Source organism: Eurypyga helias, unplaced genomic scaffold, assembly GCF_000690775.1.
Source record: "Eurypyga helias isolate BGI_N326 unplaced genomic scaffold, ASM69077v1 scaffold12527, whole genome shotgun sequence".
Taxonomy (NCBI): Eukaryota; Metazoa; Chordata; class Aves; order Eurypygiformes; family Eurypygidae; genus Eurypyga; species Eurypyga helias.
In genome coordinates, this window is record NW_010261217.1 from 1 (window position 1) to 12,362 (window position 12,362).

The 12,362-nt window shown below is 41.6% G+C and overlaps 1 protein-coding gene across 1 annotated transcript; it reads left to right on the forward strand.

Annotated features, from left to right (window-relative positions):
• Positions 1 to 9,533: 9,533 nt before the first annotated feature.
• LPAR6 (lysophosphatidic acid receptor 6) lies at positions 9,534 to 10,614 on the forward strand. Its single transcript, XM_010155302.1, has one exon. It carries the CDS (start codon positions 9,534 to 9,536, stop codon positions 10,554 to 10,556), a length of 1,023 nt encoding a protein of 340 aa, XP_010153604.1. The 3' UTR covers positions 10,557 to 10,614.
• Positions 10,615 to 12,362: the final 1,748 nt, after the last annotated feature.

The window sequence follows — 12,362 nt, forward strand, 5'->3', positions numbered from 1 at the left end:
ACCATTCCATGATTCTATGACTTAATTGATCTTACGAATTTAAGGAAGTTATTTGCTGACTTACGTATTTAGAAAGCAATAGTTCTTCACATTAATCTAGTCCAAGTTATGCTTTTTGGCAGCAGTTCTCCCCTGACAAGCATTTTCAGGTCAGTATTTACCTACACTAATTAGCTCACCAGCTTGAACAACTCTTAGGAAACATTTTTTTCCCCTAACTACTTACATTCCAGTTTTGTGAAGAGAACCAATACCACAGGTTTTTGAGGGTTTTCTCGGTTTTGTTTGGATTTTTTTTTTCAACTCTATGAATTCACACAAATCTCATTAAATTGCTACAGTAAATTCTTTCAATAGCTTTATGTTATCCTTTATAAAACAGAGAACGGGAATGTGACTGTGGGCTTTGTGCTGTCCCTGACAAACAGAGGTTTAAAATCCCCTCGTACAAAGTCAGAGACCTCCCATTTGGCCAAAACCACAAGAGGCTGCGAGCACTTGATGCAGTGATGGGAAGTAATTTGGTAGGAAAGCAAAACACATCCTCAAGAACTACAGGGATAAACACCAGTAATCCTGACATGGAACCAACATACCCCAATCCTGGCCAGAGAATACATGTTGGGCAAAAACTTAAAGATCTGGGGCAAAAAGAAAAGTAATTGCCTTAGAACTAAACACATTATCAGTGTCTTTCGTCAAGTTCTGGTCCCCTGACCTATTTCATCCTATATGTTTGGAATAGCTTACAAAATAATTCATGAAGGTTCTTCCATTTCCTTCCTATCATTCCTACTATTTGCTTATTACAGCAGTTGTCAATTTTTAAATTTTTTTAAGAATAAATGGTGTTTTTTGAATAGAACTTTTAGTCACAGAATATCTGGCCAATTTCTGTCAACTCCAATTAAGCTTGAATTTCTAATCCTGTGATTTAGAAAGTATAAGATTAAGTCAAGCCAGCATTTCCCAGAGTGGTGGGGAAAGCCATTTAGCTTCTTTCCATTTTATATGCAAGAAATAAATTTCAAATACTGACATTATTTCAATCATGTTTACAGAGTGATTGAATATACCCTTATTCTTTTTTAAAGGTCAAAAAAAATACAAATGAGAGTTGAGGAGCTCAGGTGTTTTGTTTTAAGCAAAGCATCTCTCTTCCTGCCTGACATTTTCGAAATTCATCCTTTGCCTATCTGTTCAAAGTAACGTTGCTAAGACTGTTTACTAATCCTTTTTCCATTTTCCTTCTCTCTGAACAGTGTCGATGTCTATTTTTCAAACTTTTCATCTTTGTGCTCCTTTACCTTTGCTTCTTAGTCCATCCCTTTTAAGCCACTTAATCTACAGATTAAAGCTTGAAAAAATTTGTGCTACCCAACGCTCCGCTAGCCTACAGTAAAATCAGCTACGCTCAACGTACATGTCGTAACTGCCTGATGTCTCACACACACTCCTAATGCATGATGCCATGCTGCCTCTTCTCCAGGGAACACGCTGAGGTCTATATAAAGAAGTTCTCCTGAATTAATCTATAAAGTACAACTCCAGCCATCACTTTGGGAAGTATCTGGGTACATGTTGTAAACTGCCAGCTCTCCATGTCCCTGCCCCTAACAGACATCTCTACAGTGTCTCTGGCATGTACTGGAGGGCCTCTGGGAAATGCTGTACCGGCAGCAGAACCATTGTCCATCATAGAATCATACAACAGTTTGGGTTGAAAAGCACCTTAAAGACCATCCAGTTCCAACCCCCCTGCAATGAGCAGGGACACCTTCCACTAGACCATCACCTTTCAAGAGTTGCCGAGCTTGCCGAGTGGGCTCATGAAACTTCTCCAAAGATGCAGTGGAAATGGTCATTTTGTTCTTCGTGCAAATTTCTCCCTTAAAGCGAATCTATGTATAAAGGGGCAGTGCCTGACACACGTTCTCTTCATAACCAGGGCAAGTGAAGAAATTAAGGTTAAGGCTGCAGGTAGGAGTAAGTAGGTGTGGCATTTCTTATTACCTGCTATTGCTGCGTGTATCAGAGGGGGGTGGGGGCCCCCATTTGAAATGAATCAGATAACAAATGGACACGTTGATAATACCATATCCAATTACTGCTTGCTCCTTTGGATATCTTTACAATCGCGTTCTCAGAAAAATTTACTTTGCACATCAAAACGTTTGAGAATGTAAGCAAAAACTGCTGCTGGGGCTTCCCAGGAGTTACACAAAAAATGCAACTCAAGAGTCTTTGTGCAAGTATTTATCAGTCATCTGTCAGTGCTGATAAAACACTGCTGTAACTGCTCATGTCTATTTACAATGCAAACACCCAATCTGCATACTCCACTATATCATTTACATGGTTCCAGCTAAGCTTAACGTGCTCATGACCATTAACTAGATCTTTGAGATAACAAAGCTCTTTTACCGTTAAGACACCATGCAATTCTATTAGTGCTATCACAAAAATTTAACTTTCAAACTTGCAGTATTGTGCTTAAAAAAAAAAAAAAAAATCAATCCCATATTTTCAAATCTCTGTTCAACTACTGCAGTCAACAAATCAAATAATGCCAAGAACAAGCTCTAAAATGTAAGCACTGGACACATATAGTATTTTCTGCAAAGAAATATTCTAAAAATAGCTTCAGAACTTGTATGACAAACTCCAGGACACAGTTCTGCACTTGTGTCCATCACTGTGCATAGGAAGCTTGTCCCAAAACCCTGTTCCACAATCAAAATAAGACAAGAAAAAGATGACCTAAACAGTAGCATTTTTTTCAGATGCTCCCATTTTCTCTTTTACTTAAGAAGTTCCCCATTAAATCGGACTATTTAGAAAGCCACGCGTAGACTTGTAAGTATTCTGAAGGACTGTATTACGCCAAGGGATACTGAGAGGACTGAACACAGTCCCAACAGCAGCACTTCAGATCCGAAATGCCACTTCAAAGGAGAGGGTTCCAGCTGGGAAAGCAACAGATTTTACTTATTTGCCTCTCCATTACTTAAAAATTATTGATCAACACATGCTGGTTTTCCTTTCTGCCTACATCAATTTTTACATAGTATTCCTTAGGCAAAAACATGTTCTCTGTAGTCCATTTCTCTTTACAGTACTAGGTATATATGGGACTGTATAGGAAACAGTAGGAAAGAGACTTCATATAACTAATTGAAATGGTTCAAAGAAACTGTTCACTCACACACAGACATACAAAAAATACTATGAGTGTTTCCGAACTAGAATTTCACTAAAAGAGGCATTTCTTAAAGTATGACTGTCAAATTCACTGCACATATTTAAGAACAAAATAACCAAAAGCAATCTGTTGTGCTCAAATTACTTAGAGAGACCACAACCACAAAACACCTTTTCTATACATGTATCTGGATTTAAAAAGCTCTCCTCTCCATGAATCCAGGAGCAGCGGAAAAAAACCCAGGACTCTAGCAACCTGAATTTTCACAAAACCAGAGAAATTGTTTCCTCTTTCTGCAAGCAGGTGAGGAGCAGTTGTGTTTCCTAGAAAAGAAATTTAAACAATTCTAAAGAGAAGAGAGAAACAGTTCAAATGCACAAGAATGAAGAACTCTTGTTTCATTCTAAGCTTCCTTTTCCCTATTTAAGCAATTACACACACAGAGAAATTATTTTAACTTAGAGAACCTAGTAGGCTCACAGCCCACAGACTTCAGCTTCTCCTACCTTTTCATTTCAATATTGGAAAGATTTTTGGCAGCTAACATAGCCAGTAAAACAAAAACTAATCAGGAAAACTGGTTCTAGAAGGCCAGCCACACTTTCAGCAGAAATTATTTACAATTTTATTTTAACTTTTATTGGCAATTTGTATGTGTAATTTCATATGCATTAGGCTAACAAGTTTCCTGATATGGAGGAGTCTTTAAGTAGCTATGCAACAGTCACGCAGGATTTATCTAGCCTGGCTAGATAATACCAGTCTGTTCACCATAACTCTTACAATGCTCATTTAAAAGCTTGCGTACTACACTGGAAAAGTTTTAAAGGGAGTGAAAAAGAGAATTTTCAGTGTGCCAGCTACTTCACACTGTCTTCATAGGTGGACATATTTTAAGAATCATAGAATGGTTTGGGTTGGAAGGGACCTTAAAGCCCCCCTAGTTCCAACCCCCCTGCCATGGGCAGGGACACCTTCCACTAGACCAGGTTGCTCAAAGCCTCCTCCAGCCTGGCCTTGAACACTCCCAGGGATGGGGCATCCACAGCTTCTCTGGGCAACCTGTTCCAGTGCTTCACCACCCTCTCCAGGAAGAATTTCTTCCTGATATCTAATCTAAACCTCCCTGCTTTCAATTTAAACCCGTTACCCCTTGTCCTGTCACTACAGGTCCTTGTAAACAGTCCCCCCCAGCTTCCTTGTAGCCCCTTCAGGTACTGGAAGGTGCTATAAGGTCTCCCCGGAGCCTTCTCTTCTCCAGGCTGAACAAGCCCAACTCTCTCAGACTGTCCCCATAGCAGAGGTGCTCCAGCCCCCTGAGCATCTAAGTGGCCTCCTCTGGATTCGCTCCAACCAGTCTATATCCTTCTGATATTGAGGGCTCCACAGCTGGACGCAGCACTCCAGGTGGGGTCTCACCAGAGCAGAGTAGAGGGGGAGAATGCAGTAAGCCTCTTACCAGAAGCAGTCTTACAGCAACTTAGGTATATCTGAGCAGACAGCTCCTTAAAGGTAGCTGAGAAGCTCCAAGTTCCCAGCCCTGCTTTCTCTGTTCCTACTTCCCTAAAAAATCATGGAATAGAACCAAGTAATGTGTTTTCATAGATCCTTTTGCTTGGCAGGAATTTAATCTAAAAATACAAAATTTTAAACTTCCTACATTTTTATTGCATTCACTAACCACTGTACATATCTCAGCATCATATTTAGCAAAAGGTTCTCCATCCAAACAATATTTAACAGTTAAGATGGTCTCACAACCCAGTAAGGAAGTGAATGAGCTATTACACGGCGGGAAGTTAAAGCACAAAGTCATAGAAAACCTCGCCAGGATTGGAACAGAAAATGTGTGGCACAGCCAGAAAGACTTCCTGCCTCCCAGCCCTGTGTCTCAACCGTAAGAAGTTCCTTCCTGAACATTCAGATGCTCCAAGAAAACTCCAGTAAATAGACTAAAAATGCTAAAACCAAGGAAAATTATTGGATAAACAATAACACTTAGGGCAAAGAAACCAGTGTTCTGACAGGGTTTGTCTTCACTGCAACAGATAGCACAAGTTCTTTGCACACACTTGCTTACCCAAATGCCTGTACCGTGATACAGTTAAGGTAGTGCCATTAGTTACAGAATAATGATTGCTTAGTGTTTGGTGCACCAGACAACCTTCACGTGACAGTGCATAGGCTGGCTTTGGCAGCACTCTAAGGATTTATTACATTAATAATGTTGAAGTTGGGGTTTTTTCCCTCTAAAGCAAGAGCTTTCAGCAGTAGCATCAATACCAGATTAAATGCAGTACACAAGTTTAAAACTCATTTTGCCTTTGACTACAACTTCTGTTTGATTCTGGCACTGAAGACAAGGGTACCGCCAGGGGAACAGGCTACACTGACCAAAACAACTCTGAAGGCTTGGAAAGCCTTCCAATACCTGTTTTATTTCAATGAAGTATTTCTTTATCGTTCTATTTGGACTTCAAAATTTAAGTGATCCTTGCTCTTGTGTCCTAGATGAGAGCAGGTATCCAATGCTGTGGCATCTAGGGGTAGGAGGAAGCAGCAGCTGTTGGTGGCAGTGTCCTACAGCTGCTCTACTAGCGCACGGGGGTTGTAAGGACTTTCCCTTCCAATCCCTGCTCAACGCGGGAATAGGTTTGCCACACAAATCCAAGATCGCCCAAGGGTGTAATGAGTTCTAGATATCTAAACCCCGGTAGCTAAACTCATATAAGAAGAGTTAAGTGGCAACCAACTGAAGGAGGGTACAAAATCGGTTCATTGCTGAAGTGAGATGATTTCAAGCATCTCTCGGCTTTAAGGAGCCCACGCTCGTTCCGCTTTCGATGCTCCGTCAGGAGCCACAGGAAGCCCATCGATGGAAACGCAGTCTTTGCTCGTCTCGCACTAGCAACGAATGACGGGTCCTAACTCATTCCCGTCTCTCACACAGAAGGGCAGGCAGACTTACATATGCATCTTCCTTCAGTGGCAGCTTTGTTTCCTTTGGTGGAAAACAACCCAGAGTACAAAGCCCTCCCCGCAGCTGCTTCCTCCTGCCTGCCCCACCTCCCCATCCCAAAGGAAAATTTGCCCGCTGTGAAAGAACATAAGCAAGGTCATTACCATGTCAACTCTTTCTCCATAATAACTGACAAACCCTTTTTTTTATTTATTTTTGAAGCGTCGGGGCTTAACTGAAGCCATTTCGAAATCTGATGGCACAGAGCCAAACATCTTGGAACGTGATCCAACAAAAGGAAAGCGCGCAGTGAAGATCCCGTGCTGGAGCCTGGCCAGACGCGAGGCTGCTCTCGACTCAGAACGCACTAACGCCGGTTCTTCAGCTCAAAGCAGCTCACACAGATTAAAGAAGTGCTTCATAACAAGCAGCCCCACCTAATTTAAAGAGAAGGGGTACGCAATTCACCTTTGCCACGGACACTTCTGCGCTAAAATGAGTCGGACTGCCCGCCCCGTCAGGTACCTACTCACTGGAACACGACACAGAGTAAAAGTCTGTCAACTTGGGGTTTCCAGTTTTCTTCTGCAGGTGGAGAAACCCTGCAGCTGAATGCTATTTCTGCAATATACAAATATCGCTTAGTTCTTCAATTAGCGTCAAGTGCACCTACTGTTCTGCGCCATAAGAGGGGTGGGGGCAGGAGAAAGGCTCAAGGACCACAGGAGCATACACCCGAGCCACTGCAACGCAGCCCTGAGTAGCACCCGCGTTTGTAACAGGAGCAACAGCGTGGGCTGCCGCACGGCAGGGGCTCTGACACACAAAGTGAAGGCCGAGGATGAACCTTCCCTATTGCTCCGAAACCCGTTTATCACGGTAAAACGGACAGTGGCCCTGGTCAGACACCCCCACCCTTTCTCTCCGCACCCACTCCTTCGCCCACACAGAAGATCAGGTACTACTCATTTCCATTCGTTTCTCTCTCGAAACATGAAATATTGCTTGAAGTTTTGACACGTGACGTCAAATTTCTGTACTTCAGGGATTTTCATTCCAGTAAATGCACCTGCCCCACGGAGTTTTCCTGCGCAAACAAAGCCAGAGCAGGAAAACAGCTCAGAGCTCCCAAGGCCTGATGCAGAACTCCCAGGCTCTGGCAGGAAAACCCCACTTTGACCGCACAAGGATGCCAGGAACAGAAACAAAATTTAACCACGTGCGATGACCGCTTTTGTGAGGGAAGCCAGGTAAGGCAGCTTTAAGCGAAGGCAGAAGTTAAGCTGGACAGACAAGAGACTCTGCCAAGCTCACATTTTCATCTCACACTGGCTTAGAAGTGGAAAATGCGCTACGCTCTACGGTTAAGTATGTATTTCAAACGCAGTCAAAAAGGTTCCTTGTGGTTACAGCCTACTGAGGTCAAACTGCTGGATTTCACCTCAAAACCAAGGTGAGCTTCACAGAAGAAACTTCTCCAGAAAACATGAAATAAGATAAGCAAGACCCATTTTTGCATGTTTCTGAATTTTGTCTGACATGCCTTACATGAAGAAACTACGCCAAAACCCTACGAAGTGCCATTATTTACTCTGTGTTACAGCAGATTAGAAAGGCTTTGCCCAGAGCCTTGCTTAGGTACAACTGATTAAAATCTAGTTCAAAAGAACCATGCCACCCAGCCAGATATGAAGAGATTTGTTATTCTAAGACTTAGAAATAGACTGGTTTTGATGCCAGAAGTGAGTCTATCCAAGCTGTTGTTAAATATGTCTATCTAAACTGAGATTTATCTCCTATCTGCCCCAAAGGCAGTAAGAGCTGCCTTTTTTTTTTAATGTTTACTTAACAATTTAATTAGTTACAACATGTTTTCATTTCAGTAATCAGTGACTAATGGGAGTATAAAGTGGGGCAGTTATTGCACATGCACAAAATCAGAAACAATCGCAAAGTGCAGTATTTATTTTGGTATATTAATTCTGTGCTTACAGATTCAAGAAAATGCTTTCTGTATCACAATTTCTTTTTTTTAATTGAAGCATTTAAAAAAAAAAAAAAAGGCAAGCAAAAAAAGAAAACACCCAAACACCTTTCTGATTAGAAACAGAGCTTGGAACATGCTTTCTAATACAGAACAAGTTAAAAATTTCTCCTGCCACTGCAAGACGTCTCAGTCCTGGGAATATCCAAAGATCAATCCACAGGTTTATATTATTTATGTCTCCCTCTTAGCGTAATTATTTGGTGAAATTATTTAATTACCTATCAAATGTTGCTTTGTCCTTCCCGAGGTTTGTATTGGTGTATTGAGGGAATGGAGACAGAACCACTCAGCTGATTTCTGGCGATTAACTTGTTAGATCTAACACCAGCAAAGATATCTATCAACAAAATGTAACGTTAATTCAATCCTACATAAAATATAACATCCCATAATTACTGCTATCTCCAAAGAAAAAAGACAGGAATTGAAAGGTGTGAAAAGGCTCCTCATAACTGAAGATTTTTGTGATGAAGCTTTTGGTCTCCTGCAACACTGACAAAGGCACCTTTTGGGGAGTAGTGAAAGAGTTAACAGGAGGCTGCAGCAGCACTCGGCTGGTGCCTGTTTGCACGCCTGCAAGGTACAGTCCCAGCAGACGCATTATCAGATGAGGGGGAAGGCAAACAAACTGAACTGAAACCATTCTTCAGCAGAGTCCAACCTCTTCTTCCTGTGATGTCACGCTACAAATTGCCAGAGCTCTTTTCTCTCCGCTCCAGAAGGAGCCTGGCTGGCGAGGGGCTGCAGGACTCTGGCAGGAACAAACACGCTCTGGAATTTGGGTTTCTGCCCTCGCAAGCAGCTCACTTCCCGCCCCGTGAGGCGAGGAGCCGAAAAGCTCGTTTTACAGAAAGGAGGCTGAGAGAGAAATGCAAGCGCTGGCACTTTGCAGCGTCCAGGAAATCGTTTCCTAAAGCAAACGTTCCCGGCACGTTTGGATGGACGAGGCTTTGCCGTCATGATCTGCGGCCAAGTGTAAGGCAGATCTACAACGGCTTCATCGAACCGAAAAGGAAGATGGAACTAGGCAAGGGTGGGGATGACCTCATCTGCCACAAATGATACGGTTTTTGACTTTGGAGGACTGGCGATGTGATTACAAATAGCACTTGGAAGAGAAGAGTGACCTCCTGGTGATTACTGCTGGAGATGTACTCCCCTACTACCGAGCTTGGGTTTCTTCTCTGAGGCTTTACAGTGCCACAAGCTTCCCAAAGCACCCACTCCACAGACCTCTGCAAGTCCTTCTGGAATTTAAAAAAAGTCGCAGTAAAAAAATACCAGAGCAAGCTCCAAATCACAGGAATTTTAAAGATACCACTATAATGGTAAGCTCTAATTGCTCCACTGAGGACTCCTTTAAATATACTTTATATGGGTGTATTTTTAGTATGGTGTTTGTTCTTGGCCTCATAGCAAACTGCGTCGCTATCTACATTTTTACTTGTACATTAAAAGTGCGAAACGAGACTACAACATACATGCTTAATTTAGCAATATCGGATCTGCTTTTTGTGTTTACCTTACCCTTCAGGATTTATTACTTCGTAACAAGAAACTGGCCATTTGGAGACATTCTCTGCAAGATCTCCGTCACCCTCTTTTATACAAATATGTACGGGAGCATTTTATTCCTGACTTGCATAAGCGTAGATCGCTTTTTAGCTATAGTCCACCCCTTCCGATCCAAGACTCTCCGAACCAAAAGGAACGCAAAAATTGTCTGCGCCGCCGTATGGATAACCGTGTTAGCGGGCAGCACGCCGGCAAGCTTCTTCCAGTCTACAAACCGCCGTAATAACACCGAACAAAGAACGTGCTTTGAAAACTTCTCGGAGGACACGTGGAAAACCTACCTATCCCGGATTGTTATCTTCATTGAGATCGTTGGGTTTTTTATTCCACTCCTCCTGAACGTCACCTGCTCTACCGTGGTCTTGCGGACCTTGCATAAACCGCTTACGTTAAGTCGGAATAAATTAAGCAAGAAAAAGGTACTCAAAATGGTTTTTGTCCATTTGGTGATATTCTGCTTCTGCTTTGTGCCTTACAACATTACCTTAATACTTTACTCTCTTATGAGAACACAGACCTGGATTAATTGCTCGGTGGTAACCGCCGTCAGGACTATGTACCCCATCACTCTCTGCATCGCCGTTTCAAACTGCTGTTTCGACCCTATAGTCTATTACTTCACATCGGACACCATTCAAAATTCTATAAAAAAGAACCGGTCCACTAGACCCCGGGACATCAAATTCTCCGAAAGGCCAGTTTCGGAAAGCTTCATTCAACACAGCCTTCAGACCATCAAAATGAAAATATTTGACAGTGACTCCACAATATAAACTGTATTAAAAAGACTGTTGGGACTAAACTGGAATTAGAAGCCTGCGTATCTCTTCAGCTGTGGAAATATATTCCGATATGTAAATATTACACTTCCTTCGCGTCACAAAGGTTTGATAAGACTGTAAAAGCGTTAGGCATAATAGTACACAGAAAAAGTATTTTAAGAATTTAAGTCAAATGTCTGTTCTGACAGGCTGTATGTGCTATAAAAGAAGTTCTGGTTTCAGATTAGGTTAACCAAAGTCCAAAGAATATCTGTCGAGTCAAAACCAAATGAGTAGGTGGTGGGTTTTTTTTTCCCTGCAGTTAAAACAATTGCTCATTTTTTATAGGTTTCCAAGTTACGGAGGATGGGGGTGAAACTACCCGGCTTACACTGCAGGATTCAGTTGCTAAGGAAAACAGCACCATATCTATCATGTCGCTTCAGCTACTGTGCCTGCTCCAGAGTTTCCTCTGCTCTCTCTCTTCCCTCCTGTCTTTCCCCCTGCACCTTCCTTCTTCGGGACCATTACGTTCGTAGGAGGCTTCGAACAATGGGCTACCCGAACTTCGTTTCTCCCAGGTTTATCTGATCAAATACGTGCTCTCTCCACAAGCCTGGCCCCCATAAAGCAATTAAATCTTCTGGTAGTTTAGGGCATCTGGAAACAACTCAGACAAACTGGTTTTTCTTCTCACCTCTGTCTCAGATGTCTGTGTAATTATAACAAAATAACCTCTGATGACTGAAGTTAGTGCTTTAGGTACAGTACCACTTCGTTCAAGTCTTTTGTGAGAAGTTCTTCAGCTCAAGACGGCTTCTGAGCAAAACAACATCCTCGAAATAAGGTAATTCAATCTCAGAGTACTGGTTTCTTAGAAAAACATGACCTTTGCTAACTAGAAATGAGCATGTGCATCAACCCAAATGTTTTTTCTAGGAAACTATTTGGTGTCCCATAAAGAAATTCAAGACACAGTAATTTTCTGAAGTGAAACTTCCTCTCAATCTTTGTGTCCTAGAAATATTTTTAACATGGGCATTTAAAATGTCAAATGCTGTTTTCTTGCAAACTTTATAAAGTATAAAAATAAATTACTTGGGGCTACACCGTGGCAAAAATTAATCGAGGCACTTTGAAAAGTCAGAGCCAAGCAAAGGCAGAAATCGACGCGTATCGCTGTTACAGAGAGGAATATATAGACAAAAGTGCTTAAAAATGTCCTGCTGTGCAATTCCCAGCTATTAGAACTTTGTGTACATTTCCCCTAAAATTAATTTAACATCGCTGTAAAAATAAATAAATATTTTAAAAGTAAAAGTAAGTAGTAAGCGTTGGTTATTCCTCCCCAAAAACAATGGAGTCAAGAATAAGAACCGAGTTTAAAATGAATCTGCACTTTAGATTTAGGGCAGTCAGTTGCAACACAGAGCACTGAGGCAGTTTTACTTCACTAATAAATTTTACTTACATACAGAGAGCAGTAAACAACACAAGCAGGAAAGAATGTTGGAGAAAACACATTATTGAGCTGTTATCTGACTGAGTTTACTTCCCTTTGCGAAACTTTTGCTTAACTGTTATAAATCAGCTGTATATTGCCTACTACTACTGGAAAACTGAGTTACTCAAATACTGCCAGTAACTAATGCTGATGGAATTTTAAAATTTAACAGCATTTCAAATCTTTATCCACGTAACTTACGAAAGGAAAATTCAAATAGTACGAGCTTAAGCCACAAAGACAGCACAGATATAAATGTCTGTGTAATATCTGAAAATAGGCAGTTATCTTAGTTGGGAATCCTAAACTCTTCC